Source organism: Pristis pectinata, chromosome 18 (genome assembly GCF_009764475.1).
Source record: "Pristis pectinata isolate sPriPec2 chromosome 18, sPriPec2.1.pri, whole genome shotgun sequence".
Taxonomy (NCBI): Eukaryota; Metazoa; Chordata; class Chondrichthyes; order Rhinopristiformes; family Pristidae; genus Pristis; species Pristis pectinata.
Window position 1 is genome coordinate 366,389 of NC_067422.1, and position 22,080 is coordinate 388,468.

General features: G+C 46.2%; 1 protein-coding gene across 11 annotated transcripts in view; it reads left to right on the forward strand.

The window, feature by feature from the left end:
- Nucleotides 1-22,080, forward strand: part of LOC127579752 (phosphoribosyl pyrophosphate synthase-associated protein 1) — an 81,350-nt gene that overhangs the window by 55,287 nt on the left and 3,983 nt on the right. For 10 of the 11 annotated variants that reach the window (XM_052032641.1, XM_052032638.1, XM_052032639.1 and 7 more), the window contains exons 7-11: nt 7,303-7,358; nt 8,842-8,987; nt 10,077-10,121; nt 19,320-19,390; nt 20,100-20,246. In XM_052032641.1, the coding sequence (XP_051888601.1) occupies nt 7,303-7,358; nt 8,842-8,987; nt 10,077-10,121; nt 19,320-19,390; nt 20,100-20,246 (465 nt within the window). The remainder of the gene's footprint in view (nt 1-7,302; nt 7,359-8,841; nt 8,988-10,076; nt 10,122-19,319; nt 19,391-20,099; nt 20,247-22,080) is intronic. The other variant, XM_052032642.1, reaches the window with a different exon arrangement.

The window sequence follows — 22,080 nt, forward strand, 5'->3', positions numbered from 1 at the left end:
CCTCTAATCTTTTTATACACCTCTCGCGGGTCAGCCCTCAGCCTCCTTCACTCCAGGGAAAACCCCAGCCTATCAATCTCTCCCCATAACTAAAGTCCTCCAATCTGAGCAACATCCTGGTGAATCTTCTCTGCACTATTTCCAGCACAACCACATCCTTCATACAGTGTGGCGATCAGAACTGCACACAATACTTCAGGTGAGGTCTAACCAGTATTATGTAAAATTGCAAAATAGCATGCCAACTTTTATATTCTGTGCCCTGATCTATGAAGGCAAGAGTGCCATATGCTTTCTTCACCACCCTATCTACTTGTGTTGCCACTTACAGGGAACTATGGACTTGAACCCCAAGGTCCCATTGTTCATGAACATTCCTTGGTGCTCTACCATTTACTGTTTATGTCCTACCCCTGTTTGACTTCCCAAAATGCATTATCTCACAGTTGTCGGGATTAAATTCCATCTGCCGATGCTCTGCCCAACTTTCCATCTGACCTACATTCTGCTTATAGTCTGAGACAACCTTCCTCTGACACAATTTTCTTGTCATCCGCAAGTTTACTCATCATACCTCCTACATTCACGTTCAAGTTGTTAACGTACATCACGGACAGCAAAAGTCCCCACATTGATCCCTGTGATACGTTACTGGTCGCAGACTTCCAATCAGAAAAGCATCCTTCCACCACTACCCTTTGCCTCCTATCACTAAGCCAATTTTGGATCCAATTTGCCAGCACACCTTGGATCCTGTGTGGCTTAACCTCCTGGGTCAGACTACTATCTGACACTTTAGAACTTTAGAACCATAGAACCATACAGCACAAAACAGGCCCTTGGGCCAAAACACCCCCACACTACCTAACCCCTTCCTCCCGCATATCCCCCCATCCCACAATCCTCCATATGCCTATCCAACAAGCTCTTGAACCTGTCCAATGTATCTGCCTCCAACACCACCCCAGGCAGTACATTCCATGCACCAACCACTCTCTGGGTGAAAAACCTCCCCCTGACATCTCCTCTGAACCTCCCACCCATAAGCTTAAAGCCATGCCCTCTTGTCTTGAGCATTGGTGCCCTGGGAAGGAGGCGCTGACTGTCTACTCTATCTATTCCTCTCAATATTTTATATACCTCTATCATGTCTCCTCTCATCCTCCTCCTTTCCAGTGAATAAAGCCCTAGCACCTTAAGCCTCTCCTCATATTCAATACTCTCTAATCCAGGCAGCATCCTGGTAAATCTCCTCTGCACCCTCTCCAACGCCTCCACGTCCTTCCTATAATGAGACGACCAGAACTGAACACAGTACTCTAAGTGTGGCCTAACTAGAGTTTTGTAAAGCTGCATCATCTCCTCGCGGCTCTTAAACTCAATCCCACGATTTATGAAAGCTAACATCCCATAAGCTTTCATAACTACCCTATCTACCTGTGAGGTAACTTTCAGTGATCTGTGGATATGAACCCCCAGATCCTTCTGCTCCTCCACACTGCCCAGAACCCTGCCATTTACCTTGTACTCTGCCTTGGAGTTTGTCCTTCCAAAGTGTACCACCTCACACTTCTCCGGATTGAACTCCATCTGCAACTTGACAGCCCAGCTCTGCATCCTATCAATATCCCTCTGTAAGCTCCGACAGCCCTCCACACTATCCACAACACCGCCTATCTTAGTGTCGTCCGCAAACTTACTAACCCAGCCCTCCACCCCCTCATCTAAGTCATCTATAAATATCACAAAAAGTAGAGGTCCCAGAACCGATCCCTGCGGGACACCACTAGTCACTGCCTTCCAATCCGAGGGCACTCCTTCCACCACAACCCTCTGCTTTCTACATGCAAGCCAATTCCTAATCCACACAGCCAAGCTTCCTTGGATCCCTCGGCCTCTGACCTTCTGAAGAAGCCTACCATGAGGAACCTTATCAAACGCCTTACTAAAATCTATGTAAACCACATCCACCGCACTGCCCTCATCAATTTTCCTGGTCACCTCCTCAAAGAACTCTATCAGGCTTGTGAGGCAAGATCTTCCCTTCACAAAGTCATGCTGGCTGTCCCTAATCAGTCCATGATTCTCTAGGTGTTCATAAATCCTATCCCTTAGAATCCTTTCTAACAGCTTACCCACCACAGACGTAAGGCTCACCGGTCTATAATTCCCTGGCCTATCCCTATTACCTTTTTTGAACAAGGGGACAACATTCGCCACCCTCCAATCCTCCGGCACCATCCCCGTGGACAACGAGGACTCAAAGATCCTTACCAGCGGTTCAACAATCTCCCCCCTCGCCTCTCGAAGCAGCCTGGGGAAAATCCCGTCAGGCCCCGGAGATTTATCTGTCTTGATATTACTTAACAACTTCAACACATCCTCTCTCTTGATATCTACAACCTCAAGAACATTACCCCTACCAGCACTCCCTTCCGCGTCATCAAGACCCCTCTCCCTGGTGAATACCGAAGAGAAGTACTCATTGAGAACTTCTCCCACTTCCGCCGCCTCCAGGCAAATTCTCCCACCTTTGTCCTTAATCGGACCTACCTTTACCCTAGCCATCCTCCTACCCTTCACATACTTGAAAAAGGCCTTGGGATTTTCCTCAACCCTACTAGCCAAAGCCTTTTCATGGCCCCTTCTAGCTCTCCTCAGCCCTTTCTTAAGTTCCTTCCTCGCTACCCTATATTCCTCACGGGCCCTAAATTACTTTCTCAAGTGCTTTAGTAAAAAGTCCATATAGACTACACCTACCATACTGCCCTCGTCAATCTTCTTAGTTCTGGCTTATCCCTGCTGCCCTTCTTAACTTAAGGAACAGCATTAATTATTCTCCAGCCTTCTGCTACCTCACCTGTGTCTAACGAAGATGTAAATATCTCTGGGCCCCAGCCATCTCCTTTGCTTACCATCCCATCCTGCGGTAGTCCTATGGATTTATCAACCCTCGTGTTCCATGGCGTCTAGCACCTCTCCTTTTAATACTGACCTGCTCAATATCTTCCATGTCCTTCACCTTGGTGAACACAGGTGAGAAGTATTTAGTTAAAACTTGGCTTATCCCCTGGCTTGACACACAGATTACCCCTTCAGACCCCAAGGGGACCCACGCTTTCCCTGGCTGCCCTACTGTTCCTGATATACTTATAGATTGCCTTGACATTCTTGTTAATCTTTCTTGCCAAAGATATTTCATGGCCCCTCTTTGCCCTCCTAATTCCTTTCTCAAGCTTTCTGACACCCCCCTATATTCCTCATGAGTCGCTCAATTCCAATTGCACATACCTGTAAATGTCATAGACAGAACAGTACAGCATAGGAACAGGCCCTTCAGCCCACAATGTTTGTGCTGGCCATAATGCCAAATTAAACAAACCTATCTGCCTGCACTTAATCCGTATCCCTCATGTTCATGTGCCTCTCTAAATGCCATTATCATGTCTGCTTCCACCACTACCACAGAATCAGGTTTATTATCATTCAAAGCATGAAATTTGTTGTTTTGCTGCAGCAGTACAGTGCAAAGACATAAAATCACTATAAATTACAAAATAAATAGTACAGGAAAAAAAAGGAATAACAAAGTAATGTTCATGGACTGTTCAGAAAAATGATGGCAAAGGAGAAGAAGCTGTTCCTAAATCATTGAGTGTGGGTCTTCAGGATCCTGTACCTTCTCCCCAATGGTCGTAACGAGAAAAGGGCATGTCCCGGACAGTGAGGGTCCTTTGTGATGGACGCTGCCTTCTTGAGACGCTGCCTTCTTGAAACGCCGCCTCTTGAAGATGTCTTCGATGGTGTGGAGGGTTGTGTTGGTGATGGAGCTGGCTGAGTCTACAACCCTCTGCAGCCTCTTCCAATCCTGTGTATTGGACCCTCCATACCAGGCAGTGATGCAACTAGTCAGAATACTCTCCACTGCACATCTATAGAAATTTGCAAAAGTCTTAGACATACCAAATCCTAACTAAGTAGGACGTGGCTTCTTTGTGATTGCCTCAATGTGTTGGGCCCAGGATAGATCCTCTGAAGCTGCTCACCCTTTCCACTGCTGACCCCTCAATAAGGACTGGTAGTGCATTCCAGGCACATAACATTCTCTGTGCTCTTCAAGAGACCTAACACCACTGCCACCATTGTATCAATGTGCCCTAGAATATCAGTATATCCCTGATCTCGCCAGCCCCATGTCCTTCTCCTTGGTGAATACTGATGCAAAGTACCTGTTACCCATTACCCATTCCCTCTGACTCCAGGCATAAATACCCTTCTTTGTCTTTGGTCCTCCTCTCTCCCTAGTTACCCTCTTGTTTTTCATGTATGTGTAAAATGCCTTGGGATTATCTTTAAACCTACTCACCAAGGACGTTTCCTGGGCCTTTTAGCTGTCTGGAATCCCTGTTTAAATTCTATCCCGCTTCCTTAAGGACCCTGTTTGAATTCAGCTTCCTAAACCTTACAGGTGCTTCCTTTCTCTCTCCACACTAATGCTGTGTAATCTGTTGAACGTTTCTGTAATTTTTGCTTTATGTCAGATTCCCTTCATCCAAAGTTTACTGTGTTGGAACCTCTTTCCTTTATTGTGGTAATTAAATATTGTTGACTGCTCATCATTCAGCAGTGGAAGGCTGCTTTCTTCACTCTACAAAACCTCTTTGTTTTGTATGCTCTTGTAAATTTTCTTTGGCTTCTGTGCTAATTGGAAGTAATTGCCACATCTCTTCCTATCTAACTATAGTTTCCCACTCTAAACTCGTAGTTCACTTTCTATTACTTCAATGCCCTGACCCTAATGGGAAACGATAGCCCAGTGGTGTGTTGTCTATCCACTGCCTTGTGTGTTAATCCTTGCTTCATTGTCCATCTACACACATTCTCTAAAGTTCAATCCATCCAAGCGATTAAGAAAAGTAGTCTCTGAGTGAATCCCCAGTAGACCTTCTCCAAAACGTTTAGAATCATAGAGAAACACAGCACAGAAGGGTCCTTCAGCCCACTTCATCCATGCCTGTTACGCTAATCCCATTTGCCTGCATTAGACCTGTATCCAAGTACCTGTCCAAATGCCTTTTAAATGTTCGAATTGTATCTGGCTCCTCTACCTTCTGGTGGTTCATTCCAAATATTCACCCTCTGTGTGGAAAAACTTAGCCCTCGGGTCTCCCTTAAATTTCTCCCCTCTCACCTTAAATTTATGCCCTCTGGGTCTAGACTCCCCAGACCTGGGGAAAAGGATTCTGACTATCTATCTTATCTATGCCCCTCATCATTTTATAAACTTCGGTCTGGTCACCCCTCAGCTTCCTACGCTCCAATGAGAATAAACCCAATCTCTCCATTCCAGGCAATTTCCTGGTGAACCTCTTCTGAACTCTCTTTTGCTACCACATCCTACCTGTAGCGTGATGACCAGAACTGTACACAGTACTGTGAGTGTGGTCTAACCAATGTTTTGTACAGCTGCAACATGATGTCCCAACTCTTGGACTTAATGCCTCGGCAAATGTCTTCTTCATTACCCTACCCACCAGTGTCACCACTTTCAGGGAGCTATGGACTTGCACCCTAAGGTCTCTCAACATCAATGCTCCTAAGGTCCCTGCCATTTACTCCATATGTCCTGGCAGAATTTGACCTCCCAAAGTGCATGACTTGTCTGGATTAAATTCCATCTGCCATCACTCAGCACAACTTTCCACTGATTTAAACAACTTTGTTATTTACAACTCATATTTTTGTGTTGTCTACAAACTTGCTAATCATACTCCCTACATACTCAATGTTAACTGCTGCGTCCGTGTGCCACCCCTGAGTGTCAGTGTCAGACTAAATATTATTAATATCACCAAAGAGGAAGTACTGGAGAAGTTAAGGGGACTAAAGTAGGGCAATTCCGCTGAGCTGAGAGCCTGTGCCCTTCGGTTGTAAAAGAGTGGAAGCCGCAGTAGAGATGATCTTCCACAATTCTCTAGATTTGGGGACAGGCGTGAGAGTGAAATTAACAAATATAACACCAAAGAAGGCAGAGAAAAATATGGAATTATCAAGTAGGTGGGTTGAGAACGAGCAGTCAACAGATTGTCACATCCTGTGAGTATTGTGGATGTAACTACCAGGGCAGGTGTAGGGAACCACTGGCGTGTAGCACATCTGGATTTTCAAAAGGCATTCAATAAGGTGCCGTGTAAAATGTTGTAGGTGTAACACGTTTGATGGAGGATTGATTAAAGGAACACAAACAGTTGTCGTTTTCAGGTTGGCATACAATGATGGGTTGCCATGGGGACCAGTATTGGGCCCCAGCTCTACCATTGACATGTCAGCATTTGCTGTTGATGCAGCAGGTGAGAGAATGAGCTGAGAGGAGCACACGGTGTCTGCAAAAGGGCACAGACCAGGTAAGCAAGTGGCCAAGAAGGACGCAGCTGGAGCTAGTAGGTTAACTTGGGTGTAATTGGGTGGCACAGGCTCGTTGGGCCGGAAGGGCCTGTTACCGTGCTGTAGGAATAAAGTTTTAAAATAATCTAGGGTTTAAACACACAATTCAGTCACTGTTCATGTTTGGAGGGACCCGGGTGGCTGGTTTGGGGTGGTGAACTTACAGCGGGCGAGAAGCAAATGGTATTTTGGTCTTCAATGCAAAGATTAAGGAAATCTTGCTGAGATTCTGCAAGGCTTTTTGATGAGACCTTATTTGGGCCACTGTGTGGTTTTGGTCTCTGCATCTAAAGGAGGGCATACTAATTAGGGTGCAGAATGACTGGAGCAATTCTTAGAAGTTTTATGAAAAGATCGAGAAAATTCAGTTGATACTGGAGAAGTGGAATGAGAGGAGAGAGATCAGACTCTGAGAGGCAATGAGGCTGCAAGCAGAGTATCTGTTCCCTCTCTGTGGACATTCTGGAACCAGGGCACACGGTCCTAGCATAAAGGGCCAGGTATTTAACTTGGAGCTGAGAGGGTCTTTAGTCTGCTGTCAGTTGTGAATCTTTGGAACTCTGTACGTCACAACTGTGGATGTTCAGTCCTTGAGTATCTTCAAAACTGAAATCAAATCAATTTTTGGATGCAAAGAGAATTGGGAGCCAGGCAGGAAGTGACAGAATTAGCCACAGTCCTATTGAATGGTAGAGCAGGTTCACGGCTGTGTGACCACATTCTGCTTTCATGTGTTACTGTGCACCATTTGTATCTGTGTACCCAGTGATTTCATTCCCCTCTCTCCCAACCCACCCCCTACCCATGATCACATATCTGTTGCATTCTCTCCTTCAACCTCTGGCTGCTCTCTTACAGATTCAGGATTACAGGAATGCAATCATTGTTGCAAAGTCACCTGCTGCTGCCAAGAGGTAAGGAGGATCGCATGTGTAGTGTGAGGGTGCTGATGTGAGGGCGGGCCAGTGTGGAGGGTGTGCCTTGGCCCCTGCTGACATGCACTCCTTGGATCTTCACTCACTTCCCATTCCAGTCTGCTGATCATCCCAGTGCTGTGTAACCCTTGGACCCTGAGCTCTGAAATTCTCTTGGCAAACCTCCACCTGCAAAACATGCTCTTTTCCCTGGTTTGTTATCTCTTTAACCTGGCTTGGCATCACCACTTGCTGCTACTTCACCTCTCCGTGTGTCTGGACAGTCCCTGCCAATGCTGTGGCTCTGGCCCTGCCCCCAGCAGCTGCCTTGCCCCATGGCTCTGACCCCAGCAGCTGCCTTCCCCCCCACCCCGCCCACCAGCCCTGTCCCCAGCGACTAGGTCACCCCCTGGCCCCACCACAACACCTGTTTCCTTCACCAGATCTCTTTTTCTCCCCCTCCCCCACCTCCTCTCTCTACCAAAAAGTGTTCTTCCAAGCAATGAAACTTTAAAACTCGATGGCTTTCTGTATTTTATCGCAATCCTCCCGTGTGATGCTGTCTTATGTGATGGTAAACTGTGCTCCTAATTTCCTGGGTCCAATTGTTTTTCTGTTAAGAGGCCACTTGTAGGCCACTTGTCACCTTTAACCAGATGGAGTCATTGCCTCAGCTTGGTTGTGTGGACACCTTGCTGTCCGGTCTGTTGTGTCCACACTTTCAGTCCATTCTTGTTTGTTCAATCAGGTGCTGTCAATTCCACCACATATCAAGTAAATGAGCACAAATTAAATCGTATATGGCTGTAATGATGGGAACTGAGGTCATTTTCTCAACAGACTGAACAAAAGTAACTGAGCACATTTGGATAAAAGAGAGGTTGAAAGGCTATAGATGAGTATCAAAAGATTATAGTTGGGGTATCAAAAACAAGAGGACATGAGTTTAAGGTGAGAAGAAGGAATTTTAAAAAGAATCTGAGGGGTAAGCTCTTTTATTTGCACAGTGTTTGATATCTGGAATGCACTGCCAGGCATGGTGGAATCAGATACAATCACTGTTTGAGAGGCATTTAGACAGGCACTTAAATAGGCAAAGCATAGAAGGATGTGGACCTAATGCAGACAAATGGGGTTAGTGTAGATGGACAAAAAGGTTAGCATGGACGAGGTGAGCTGGAGGGCCGTTTCTGTGCTGTACAGCTCTGCTTCTGCAAAATCCTAGTGTTGCTTACTGTGTAGGATTTGCAAAGTGTTTCAGCCCTGCCATTGGACTGGAAGGGAGGGGTGGGGTCAGTGGCATTGCCAAGGCTACTTTCCCAGAGCTGACATTTGCTGGTGTGCCTGGAAGTGCACTCTTAAAGTAGTTGCTTACTCTTGATACAGTACTGTGTGTTTTTGCTTAGAACTGGAGATGTGCTTCCAGCTGTATACATTAAAAAACTGTACAATAATGCTAATACTGTCAATGTACCTTTTTCAGAGCACAGTCATATGCAGAGAGACTCCGGCTGGGACTAGCGGTGATACATGGAGAGGCTCAGTATGCAGAGTATGATTTGGTGGATGGGCGTCACTCTCCTCCAGCTGTGAAGAACACGATGATACATTCTGGTCTGGAGTTACCATGTAAGGAATATACTGGGCTAGAGTTTGCAGATACTCTGCTTCAAAGGAAACAGGTGTAAACAGGTTGGAGCCACTTCTGGAGTGGTGTCCAGCCTGTGCTGAGATCAGTAGTGCACCATATTGGCAGGCTGTTCCTGTGCTCGGCTGTACCATAGCTGAATTTTGTTTGTTACCTTTGGAGACTAATGAATGTTTTTACGTAACTGCAGGTAGAATATTTTCTTTTAAAAATGAGCTTACAAATAGTTGCTGCTCTATAGATTCTTCAGGGCAAAGGTGCTATGCTGTCAACTCCCATTGCCTGAATCTGTGCTGCTGTAACTGGTCAAATTGGTTGCAGCCCATTTGTCCTTGAGCCTTTTCTATGTACTGTCTTGTGTGCAGTTTTTCTCTTCCTTACCCCTTCTCTAACATGTCTTCAATTTGCCCCTTTCCTGAATGCACTATTAGCACGCATGCTTTGTTTATGCAAGAAAGTGAGCACTTGCTCTCACCGTCAGTAATGCAGGGACACAGTTAACGAATGCACCTACCTACCTCCAGTGAGCCCTGTCACTCAGTCACAACCTCTGTCCTTATCATCTGCAAATGCTTGGTCTCAAATGCTATCTCGTGCTCTCCTCCTTTCTCCCCTTCCCTTCCACTGCGACCAAGCTCAAAAGAATGGACTCTGAATGCAGCACTGTGTCACAGTTTAACAAGTTGGAGTCTCATGGGTGTCCCTTAACCAGCTAAATTATGGGAGAATACAATTTAAGGATGTGTCCAGTGACTCCATTTGAGGGTGTCAGTGTTGCTGAACCTGGCGTGATCATGCTGGCAACGGGCATTGGCTGCTACTGACTTCACTTCCAGAGTAATGCTGCCCCCACGGGAGGCTGAGGTGACAATCCTGCAGCTCACACGGAAATGTGTTGGGTCTAGTTGCTTGAAATTGCACAGTGCTGTGGGATGTGACATCACTCTCATCCCTGGCTATGGTGTCTTTGAGCATCACCCATTGCCTTTAGTCCTAGGGTTGTATTGTCGTGTGCTTGTTCTGTTCTGTTTTATTAATTTATTCTGCCTTTGTACATTTTATGCTTTTAGCTGTACATAGGCTGCAAGTTCCGTTTCCTGGTATCGAGCTTCCAAGTACGAGAGTATAACTTTCCCTTTTGCTGATGGCGGCTCGGATTCTGGGATACACGAGGCTGTTTGTGATTGCGGCTTTGTTAACTGCATGTGTGAATGGAAAATAACCCCTGCAGGGGCTTGAGTGTCAGCCTGAGGACTGAATGAAGCAGAACCTCTCTCTTGCTCTAAATGTATGGAAGGACCATGGTGTGGAGTGTTATGGCAATCAGTGAATTTCCCTAAAAATCCAGCACCACTACAGCAAGATTGGCTTTCTTGTAAACATTTAAAAATACAAATACAGAAGATTTGAAGTGAGAGTAAAAGATGGAGAACTCCTCCCTGGATTTGATGTCAGCAAAGGGAAAAGACCATCTTGGTGATCTGGGCATGGGGGAGTAGTGCTAAGTCGGGGAGGAACCTGGTACAAGTTTGGGGCATTGTGGCTGGATGGGGAGGAGCCTTTGTCCTCGAGGCCTGTACTCCATTGTGCTGCAGACTAAAAATTTATATTTAACTTTCCAGATGCCAATGAGCCCAACACGCCAGTGACAGTTCCTGATGTTAGTTGAGATCTCCGCCTTACTGTTGCAAAGTGATTCTAGCAAGACTTCCAATCCCACCTCCAGGCTACTTAAGTTCTTTTTTCCCTTTTGAACCATCTGCCTGCTCCACAGCACAGTTACCTTGGGAGGGGATGTCTAGCCAAGTCAGTGTGCTTTGGTTTTTAAAATTTAGCAACCTTCATGCAAATGTAAATATTGATAGTGAGCAGTGGTGAATAATGTGGGTCAGTGACAGTGGTGGAGCAGTGCACTGTGTTGGAAACTACAGTATAGGCCTCTGGAATACTTTGATTTTTCATTTGAATGTGAATGTGGGAAGTATGATTAGTAAGCTTGCAGATGACAAAAGTTGCTGGTGTGGAGAGCAAGGAAGGTGGTATAAGGCTACAGTAGGATATAGCTCAGACGTAAAGTTGGGTGAAGCATTGGTAGATGGAATTTGAGTGCAAGGTGATGCATTTTGTGAAGTCAAATAGGGGTAGGACGTGCACAGTAAATGATAGGGCACTCAGGAATGTTGGTGAACAGAGGGACCTTGGGTTCAAGTACACAGTTTCCTAAAAGTGGCAGCACAGATAGATGGGGTGATGAAGAAGGCATACAGCAAGTTTCTCCTCAGAGTTCGGGGCAGAGAATATAAAAGTTTGGGTGCATGTTGCAATTTTACAGAACACTGGTTAGACCGCACTTGGAGTACTGTGTGCAGTTCTGGTCACCACAATGTAGGAAGGATGTGACTTAAGTTATGGGGAGAGATTAGATAGGTTGGGTCTGTTCTCTGTGGAGCGAAGGAGGCTAAGGGATGACATGACAGAAGTACAGGTGACACCCCACCGTTACTCTAAGTTACTCTAATGTGCTTCAGTAGATCTAGCACTTCCTCCTACAGACGTGCTCCAGAATATCCACGTACCCCTCCCTTGGCTCTGCAGCCTCCATGTACCCTGCCCAACAGCAGTTCAGGTAACGGGAATTGTCTCCTACAGAATTCACAGATCGCAACCAAAAAACCTGGGACGTGGAATAAAAATTTACACTTGTGGAAGTTATGTTGGTGGGGGGGGGGGGGTGCGGGGGGGAGGTGTAAATAGAATTATTTGTCAACTCTCATTTCTTGACTTTTGCAGAGATGATGCGGTTTTGCGTTGTGGAAGATTGCAGTAGGGGCCATTTCCTGGGAACAGAACACTGCCCACCCATAATGTGGGGGTCGCCTATATATCAGACCATGAGAGGCATGTGGGAAAGTAATTCTGACAGATGGTCGGAATCTCTTTTCCATGTTAGGAGTATCAAAAGTGTGAGGGTGTGGGTTAAGGTGAGAGGAAGGAGGTTTGATACTAAAGTTTTTTCAAAGTGGTTGATATCTGGAATGCACTGCCAGAGGGGTGGTGGAGTCAAATACAATGACGACATTTGAGGGGCATTTTGGACAAGTACTTAAGTAGTCAAGGCATAGAAGGGTATCAAAATAATGCAGGCAAATGGGATTAGTATAGATGGGCAGAAAGGTCAGCATGGACGTGGTGGGCCGAAGGGCCTTTTTCTGTGCTCTGCCTCTGACTCTAAGGTGTAGAGGCACAGGTTATCTGACTCTGTAATGTTTGTGTTTCTGTTGATGAACACTAATAAGCAGGTCTGGCAATGGTAGGGTGCCCAGCTCTGTGCTGCTGTTTGCAGGGCCATCCAGTGTAGGAAATGTCTGAGAACTCTGCAGTAAGAGACGAGAGCTTTCTCTGACCTGTGGTCTTTTGCACACATTTTGCTCTGCTTTCCTGGTGCTGTGATTGGTCATCTATTGCATGTTTCAAACACTGTGCAGGACTAGACTATTTCACTTCCACAGCTGTTTGCTGTGATTTCACCCATAGTATCTGAGGCAAATGAGAATTAATCCAAGTGTCTTAAAGTTGAGGACACGGGGTTTCAGCTTTGGAGGGGGATGGGGAAATAGCAGAGGGACTCCCAGTCCTGGAGCCCTTCCAGTACTGCACAGTTTCTGAACTCATTGTTACAAAGCCAGCGTATTCCGGAGAAATGTTAGAGTGAGCTAGTTTCTGTCTGCCGGTCCCGCTCGGCTTTGCAATAATGAAGCTTGACCATGTGTATGTCACACGCAGCAAACACTGGAGCAGTCCCTGAGTGATTGCTGGGTGTTGAATGCTTGGTATTTTTAAGGTGGTGAGAGCTTTGGGGAAATTGAAACTCGTTCCTTGCATTTGTGCCAGACAAGCACTGAATGTGTTGGCTGGAGAGTAACTAGGGGCAACTTGAGCCCTTGTTGCCAGAGTTGAAGATGGCCTCCAGTGTTTATGCCTCATCAGTGCATTGGGTGGTGGTGGATGTAGAATCCTTCAGTTGGATCATGGTTAATGCATGCTGTGTGCAGCATTCTGGTGATGCAGGAGCTGAAGGAAATGCACACTCTACAACAGGCAGTTCACTGGGACACAAGATGTTGGAGTCCTGTCCATTGATGTTTAGGTTGCTCCCTCTCCTTGATCTACATTTACTGGAAACTATTGGGTATAAAGTAAGTAGAAAAGAACCAGGAATTAGGGCTAAAAGGGGCCATGACATATCCTTGGCAAGTACAATTAAGGAGAATCCCAAGGCATAGGAGCAAGAGGGTAGCTAGAGAAAAGGTAGTTCACTCGTTCTTGAATTTATGGATGGAGTCAGGAAGTGGGTAAGGTACTAAATGAGTACTTCACATCAGTATTCACCAAGAAGGCCCTGGGTGATGGTGAGATCGGGGGGGGAGGGGGTATGTTAATATTCTAGGGCATGTCGATAATAAGGAGGAGGTACTGTTGGGTATCTTGAAAAACATTAAGATGGACAAGTTCTCAGAGGCTGATGAAATTTATCCCAGGATACTGAGGGAGACAAGGGAGGAGATTTCTGGGGCCTTGACAGAGACCTCTGTATCCTGTTTAGCCACAGGCAAGGCCCCAGAGGACTGGAGAGTAGCCAGTGTTGTTCCTTTGTTTAAGAAACACAACTGGGATAATCCAGGAAATTATAGGCCGGTGACTCTTGCAGCAGTGGTGGGGAATTTATTGGAGAAGATTCTCGGGGACAGGATTTACTCTCAATTGGAAAAGCGTGGACTTAATAGGGCTTGTGCTGAGGAAGTCCTGTCTTACAAATTTGAGTTTTTTGAGAAAGTGAAGATGTTTGACAAGGGAAGGGCAGTGGATGTTGTCTGCATGGACTTTAAAGCATTTGACAAGGTCCTTCATGGTAGGCTGGTCCAGAAGATTATGGGATCCTGATGAGTTGGTAAATTGTCTTCTACGACCAAGCCAAATTTGGATCCAGAGGGTAGTGGTGAAGGGGCATTTTTCTGACTGGAAGTATGTGACCAAGTGGTGTTCCACAAGGATCAGTCTTGCAATCTCTTGCTTGTGATGTTTATACACAATTTGGATGAAAATGTAGGTGGTCTCATTGTAAGTTTGTAGATGACAGGAAAATTGGTGGAGTTGTGGATGATGAGGAAGGTTGTCAAGGGATACAGCAGGAGACAGATCAGTTGGAAAGTTGGGCAGAGAAATGGTAGATGGAGTTTAATCCGGATGAGTGTGAGGTGTTGCACTTTGGGAGATCAAATGTAAGAAGAAAGTATACAGTAAATGGCAGGACTCTTGGGAGCATTGATGTACAGAGGGATCTTGGGGTGCAAGTCCATAGCTCCCCGAAAGTGGCAACACAAGTAGATAGGGTGGTAAAGAAGGCATACGGCACGCTTGCCTTCATTGGTTGGGAAGTTGAGTATAAAAGTCAAGAAGTCACATTGCAGCTGTATAAGCTTTGGTTCGGCCACATTTGGGGTATTGCATTCAATTCTGGTCGCCACCTTACAGGAAGGATGTGGTGGCTTTGGAGAGGGTACAGAAGAGGTTCACGAGGATGCTGCCTGGATTAGAGTATTGGGTATAAGGAGAGGTTAGACAAACTTGGATTATTTTCTCTGTAGTGTTGGAGGCTGAAGAGCAACCTGATAGAAGTATATAAAATGATGAGAGGTATAGATAGGGTCGAGAGTCAGTCTTTTCCCAGGGTGGAAATGTCAAATACTAGAGGACATGGTTTTGAGGTGAGAGGGGAAAGTTTAAAAGAGATGTGCGGGGCAGGTTTTTGTTACACAGTGGTGGGTGCCTGGAACGGGTTGCCAGGGGAAGTGGTGGAAGCAGATATGATAGTGGTGTTTAAGAGGCATTTAGACAGACACGTGAACAGGCTGGGAGTGGAGGGATATAGACCATGTGCAGGCAGATGGGATTAGCACATATGGTGGGCCGAAGGTCCTGTTCCTGTGCTGTGCTGTACTGTTCTGTGTTCAATCTGCCAACTTTGACCCTGAGTGGTCAGTTAGCCAGGTGTTGGGCTTCTCCAGGTGAGAAGCTCAGTTTCCAGCCTTTGATTTTCTATCTTTATTAAACTGAGAGAATGAAGAATTTGGCTTGATTTTCTGGAACTCTCTACCCCAGAGAGCTGTGAAGGCAGTCATTGAGTACATTCAGGACACAGATGTGGGAACTAAAGAGAGGCGTGGGGTGTGGTGAGGCAGGGTAGTGGCGCTGAGGCCCTGTCGGAGCAGATTGCATGGGCCAATCGGCTGGCTGATCTAGTTTGTTTCAATGCTCTTCTGAAATAGGGTAGGAGTGGGAGAGATGGTCCATCATGGGTTGTGGGCAACCTTCAAGTGGGCATTTTTACAGTAGTGAGTTTTTACATTTTTATATTTTTTACTGCTTGAGTGCTGTTGGGGGAGACAGCCTACCTGGGGGAAGCAACAGTGGCAGTGTCTCTGGCACAGAGTCCGGCCCTGTGGCTCAGAAGGGTAGGGAAGGAGAGAGGAGGGCACTAGTGATGGGGGACTCTTATAGTTAGGTGGGCAGACAAGTGATTCTGTGGACGCAGGAAAGAAACTCGGAAGGTAGTTTGCCTCCCAGGTGCCAGAGTCCGGGATGTTTCAGATCGGGTCCAAGATATCCTGAAGGGGGAGGGAGAACAGCCAAAGGTCGTGGTACATATTGGTACCAATGACATAGGTAGGGAAAGGAATGAGGTCCTGAAAAAAGACTATAGAGAATTAGGAAGGAAGTTGAGAAGCAGGACCTCAAAGGTTGTAATTTCCGGATTACTGCCTGTGCGAAGTGACAGTGGGTATAGGAACAGAATGAGGAGGAGGTTAAATGCGTGGCTGAGGGATTGGAGTAAGGGGCAGGGATTCAGATTTCTGGATCACTGGGGCCTCTTTTGGGGCAGGTATGACCTGTACGAAGAGGACGGGTTGCACTTGACTCCCAGGGGGACCAATATCCTGTCGGGGAGGTTTGCTAAGGCTACTGGGGAGGGTTTAAACTTGAACTGTTGGGGAGTGGGATCCAAACTGGAGAGACTGGGGAAGAGGTGTTTGGCTCTCAAATAGAGAAAGCTAGTAGTAGGTACGATAGGCAGGTAATAGAGAAGAGACGTGCTCAGGCAAGTTTGAGATGTGTCTATTTTAACACAAAGAGTATTGTGAACAAGGTGGATGAGCTTAGAGCTTGGATCAGTACTTGGAGCTACGATGTGGTGGCCATTACAGAGACTTGGATGGCTCAGGGACTGGAATGGTTGCTTCAAGTGCCGGGTTTTAGATGTTTCAGAAAGGACAGGGAGGGAGTTAAGAGGTGGGGGAGTGGCACTGTTGATCAGAGATAGTGTCACGGCCGCGGAAAAGGTGGACGTCGTGGAGGGACTGTCTACAGAGTCTCTGTGGGTGGAGGTTAGGAACAGGAAGGGGTCAATAACTTTACTGGGTGTTCTTTATAGGCCGCCCAATAGTAACGGATATTGAGGAGCAGATAGGGAAGCAGATCCTAGAAAGATGTGAGAATAAGAGTTGTTGTGAAGGGGGTTTTTAATTTCCCAAACACCAATTGGCATCTCCAGACGGTGAGGGGTTTAGATGGGGAGGAGTTTAAGTGTGTTCAGGAAGGATTCTTGACACAGTATGTAGATAGACCTACAAGAGGAGAGGCTGTGCTTGATTTGGTATTGGGAAATGAACCTGGTCAGGTGTCAGATCTCTCAGTGGGTGAACATTTTGGTGATAGTGATCATAATTCTATCTCCTTTACGTTAGCACTGGAGAGAGATAGGAGCAGACAGACTAGAAAGGCATTTACTTGGAGTAAAGGAATTATGAGGCTCTCGGGCAGGAAATTGGAAGCTGAAATTGGGAACAGATGTTCTCAGGGAAAAGTACAGAAGAAATGTGTCAAATATTCAGGGGATATTTGTGTAGAGTTCTCCATAGGCATGTTCCAATGAGACGGGAGTCATGAGAGGATACAGGAACCGTGGTGTACAAAGGCTATAATAAATCTAGTCAAAAGAAAAGCTTACAAAAGGTACAGAGAGCTGGGTAATGTTAGAGATCTGGAAGAGTATAAGGCTAATAGGAAGGAGCCTAAGAAAGAGATTAGGAGAGCCAGAAGGGGACATGAGAAGGCCTTGGTGGGCAGGATTAAGGAAAACTCCAAGGCATTCTACAAGTATGTGAAGAGCAAGAGGATAAGATGCGAAAGAATAGGGCCGATCAAGTGCAGCAGTGGGAAAGTGTGTATGGATCTGGAAGAAATGGCGGAGGTACTTAATGATTACTTTACATCAGTATTCACTATGGAAAAAGATCTGGGGGATTGTATTGGGGACTTGCAGCAGGCTGAAAGGCTTGAGCATGTAGATATTATGGAAGAGGAGGTGCTGAAACTTTTGGAAAGCATCAAGTTGGATAAGTTGCTGGGACCAGATGAGATGTACCCCAGGCTGCTGTGGGAGGCGAGGGAAGAGATTGCGGAGCCTCTGAGGATGATCTTTACATCATCGATGGAGACGGGAGAGGTTCCGGAGGATTGGAGGGTTGAGGATGTTGTTCCCTTATTCAAGAAAGGGAGTAGAGATAGCCCAGGGAATTATAGACCAGTGAGTCTTACCTCAGTGGTTGGTAAGCTAATGGAGAAGATCGTGAGAGGCAGGATTTATGAACATTTGGAGAGGTATAATATGATTAGGAATAGTCAGCGTGGCTTTGTCAAGGGCAGGTCCTGCTTTACGAGGCTGATTGAATTTTTTGAGGATGTGACTAAACACATCGATGAAGGGAGAGCAGTAGATGTAGTGTATATGGATTTCAGCAAAGTGTTTGATAAGGTACCCCATGCAAGGCTTATTGAGAAAGTAAGGAGACATGGGATCCAAGGGGACATTGCATTGTGGATCCAGAACTGGCTGGCCCACAGAAGGCAAAGAGTGGTTGTTGAAGGGTCGTATTCTGAGTGGAGGTCGGTGACCAGTGGTGTACCTCAGGGATCTGTACTGGGACCCTTGCTCTTTGTGATGTTTATAAACGACCTGGAGGGGTGGGTTAGTAAGTTTGCGGATGACACAAAGGTTGGGGGTATTGTGGATAGTTTGGAGGGCTGTCAGAGGTTACAGAGGGACAGAGGATGCAAAGTTGGGCTGAGAAGTGGCAGATGCAGTTCAACCCAGATAAGTGTGAAGTGGTTCATTTTGGTACGTCAAATTTGATGGCAGAATATAGTCTTAATGGTAGGACTCTTGGCAGTATGGAGGATCAGAGGGTTCTTGGGGTCTGAGTCCATAGGACGCTCAAAGCAGCTGCACAGGTTGACTCTGTGTGGTTAAGAAGGCATAAGGTGTATTGTCCTTCATCAATCGGGGAATTGAATTTAGGAGCCGAGAGGTATTGTTGCAGCTATATAGGTCCCTGGTCAGATCCCACTTGGAGTACCGTGCTCAGTTCTGGTCATCTCACTACAAGAAGGATGTGGAAGCCATAGAGAGGGTGCAGAGGAGGTTTACTAGGATTCTGCCTGGAATGCGGAGTATGCCTTATGAAAGCAGGTTGAGGGAACCCGGCCTCTTCTCCTTGGAGCAACGGAGGATGGGGGGGACCTGATAGAGGTATATAAGATGATGATGAGGTATTGATTGGGTAGATAGTCAGAGGCTTTTCCCCAGGGCTGAAATGGTGGCCACAAGAGGACATAGGTTTAAGGTGCTGGGGAGTAGGTATAGAAGAGATGTCAGGGGTGAGTTTTTTTTACTCAGAGTGGTGAGTGCGTGGAATGGGCTGCCGGCAACGGTGGTGGAGGCGGATACGATGGGGTCTTTTAAGAGACTGTTAGGTAGGTACGTGGAGCTGAGAAAAATAGAGGTCTGTAGGTAAGCCTAGTAATTTCCAGGGTAGGGACATGTTCGGCACAGCTTTGTGGGCCAAAGGACCTGAATTGTGCTGTAGTTTTTCTATGTTCTGTGATTGTTAGCAGTTGGACAAGGGAGGGAGGGGTCCCAGAGTACTGCCACATCTGCAGATTTGCGCACAATCCCAGAAAGCACCCAGCCTTTCCCTCAGGAAGTAATTCACACCACTTCCCCATTCTTCACCATCGGCTGCAACTCTTCCAGCATGCCTTGGTTACCTGTGAAATGATGTCCAATATAAGCTGCCTGTGTGAAATGTGCCTTTTGTTTCACTCGAGACATGATCAGAAGTCTGGTGTTCTAGGCTTGTATTTCAAAATGAGCAGAATGTCTGATTTTAAGTAACTGGTCTCTTTCCATTGCACAGTGATGATGCCCAAGGAAAAGCCACCCATCACTGTGGTTGGAGATGTTGGTGGAAGAATAGCCATCATTGTGGTAAGGAGGGTATCGCACACGTTTCCTTTCTGCAGCTTTGAGATGTGTTTGCTGCTTGAATCCATGGGTCATTTAAATAAATCTCTCCAGTTGTCCTCTCAAAAGTAATTGGTTGCAAAGAATTCTGTTTAATCTGTGCTGTCTTTTAATTTTAACTTCAAAACCCTGTCTTGAGGTCTATTTTTAGTAGGTAATGAGCTCACTATGTGGGACCAAGTTGAACACTGTAAGCGTCGCTGTCGCAGCTGAACCATGGTTTGATTTGGGGAACCACTGGCACCACTCACCATCTTGGAGATCCCAATGTACCTTACAGCAAATGCATTGTTTGTAGAGTTGCTGGTTGTAATGGGGAAGCCAATTGAGGTGTAGTTCAACTATTAGGTGCAATTGATTGAGGAATAAATACTTTTAAAAAGACAGACACGAGACTGCAGACACTGGAATGTGGAGCAACAAACAGACTGTTGGAGGAGCTCAGCGAGTCAAGCAGTATCTGTGGTGGGAGAGGACGCAGGATTTTAATACAGAGTTTCGACCTGAATCATCGGTTCCTCTTCTCCCCCACCACCCATCTTTACAGATGCTGCTTGACCCACTGAGTTCCTCCAGCAGTTTGTATTTTACTTTAAAAAGATAATGGAGGTGGTGGTGGGATGGCGGGTGGAGCCACTGGTCATTGTTGACTCTGGTATGTTTTTGTCCACAGGATGACATTATTGACGACGTTGATGGCTTTGTGGCAGCTGCTGAGATTCTGAAGGAGCGGGGCGCGTACAAGATCTACGTCATGGCCACTCATGGTCTCCTCTCTGCCGATGCCCCTTGTTTGATAGAAGAGTCAGCCATTAATGAGGTGTTTGTTATGTTTGTTATTAACTGTGCTGTTCAAGTGAACGGATCCTATTTTTGGTGAGGGTGGTGCACATGTGGTCAGAACAACTGGAATGGTGAAGATTTGCAGCACACCAAGACAAAAAGTCCCATTCAGCTTCATCCCAGTGCCCACCTTTGGTTCTTCACCTTGTGGGTCCCAGCACGTTAAACGCTTATCCGCGTGCATCAAAAACGTGACCACGGCTTCTCCCTGTATCCACCACTCACGACTCTCCTCTGATCCTCTGCCCACTACTCTGTATCTGTACCCCCAGTTCTTGATCTGCTCAAGGAAATGTCCTCCTCTCAGTCTAGACCACAAAAGGGAGAGCTTTTTAATCAGTAAAGGAATCAAGGGGAAGGGAGTTAAAGCAGAAGAGTGGATGAAGTTGAATCAGCCATAATCCTGTTGAATATTGGTGGAGCAGGCTCATAACTGAATGTCCTGTTCCTACTTCTTACGGTTTCCCATTTTATGTACGCTGGTTAAATCTGTCCTCGATCTTCACTGTTGCAAAGGAAGCAGCCAAAGCATAGCATAATTTCTGAGCGAAATGTTTCCAGTCTTGATAAGATCCTCAGCACCCTCATTACTGCTATTGCATCCTTCCTGCAGTGCAATGACCAGAACTGTACACATTCTCTGGCTGTGGCCTAGTTAGTGTTTTATACCGTTCTAACGTGAGCTCCCTGCTCTTGTCCATGCTTTGATCAATGAAGGAAAATATCCTATATGTCTTCCTGACCATGTTGTCCTACTCTCCTGTACCTTCAGGGATCAGTGAACATGCTTCAAGATCCTTCAGTTTCTCTGTACTGCTCGGTCTCCTACCATTTTTCAAGTACTCAAACTTTCAAGCACTTGCTGTGCTTGCCCTTCCCAACCATGCCTTCTCATGTCTCTAGATTCAGTTCCATTTTTCACCTTGCGTCCACCCAACCTGCCCATTGATGCCTTCCTGTGGCCACTTGCAACCTTTGAGTTATACAGCACAGAAACAGGTCCACTAGACTAACACGTCCATGCTGACCCAGGTGCCTTCCTGAGCTAGTTCCATTTGTCCCATATCCCTCTAAACCTTTTCTATCCGTGTACCTGCCTAAATGTCTCAAATGTTGTAATTGTACCTACCTCTACCACTTCCTCTGGTAGCTCGTTCCACACACTCACTGGGTGGAAAAAGTTGCGCCTCAGGTCCCTTTAAATCTTTTCTCTCTCACCTTAAACCTGTGCCCTCTAGTTTGAGACTCCCTACTCCAGGGAAAAGACTGTGACCATTCATTTTATCTATGCCCCTCATGATTTTATAAACCTCCACAGGTTCAACCCTCGGCCTCCTATGCTCCTGGTCTCACCAATGTCTATACAACCATAGCATAACTTCTGTACTTTTGTATTCATTTCCCCCAGCAATAAACATTCTGTTAGCTTTCCTTATGATTTGCTGTACCCACATTCTAGCCTTTTGCAAATCCTGTACTGGGTTCTCTGCATCCCTCTACCGTCTCCTGTCATTTGGATAACATGCTTCCTCTGGTTTTTCTGCCAAAATGGACACTTTCAGTTTTTCCACAAAGATCTTTGCCCATTTGTGTCTGCAGTAGGATTTCAACACGACTCCTGACCCAGGCAAGTACAGATGTCCTGAAGATTGGTGTAGTGGAGAGAGGAGGTAGCTTACAGCTACAGAATTATATTAATGATTAAGGGTAGCAAGGACAGGCCATGGAACTACAGGCCAGTGAGCCTGACTTCAGTTGCAGGGAAGTTACTGGAGGGAATTCTGAGGGACAAGATCTACTGTCACTTGGAT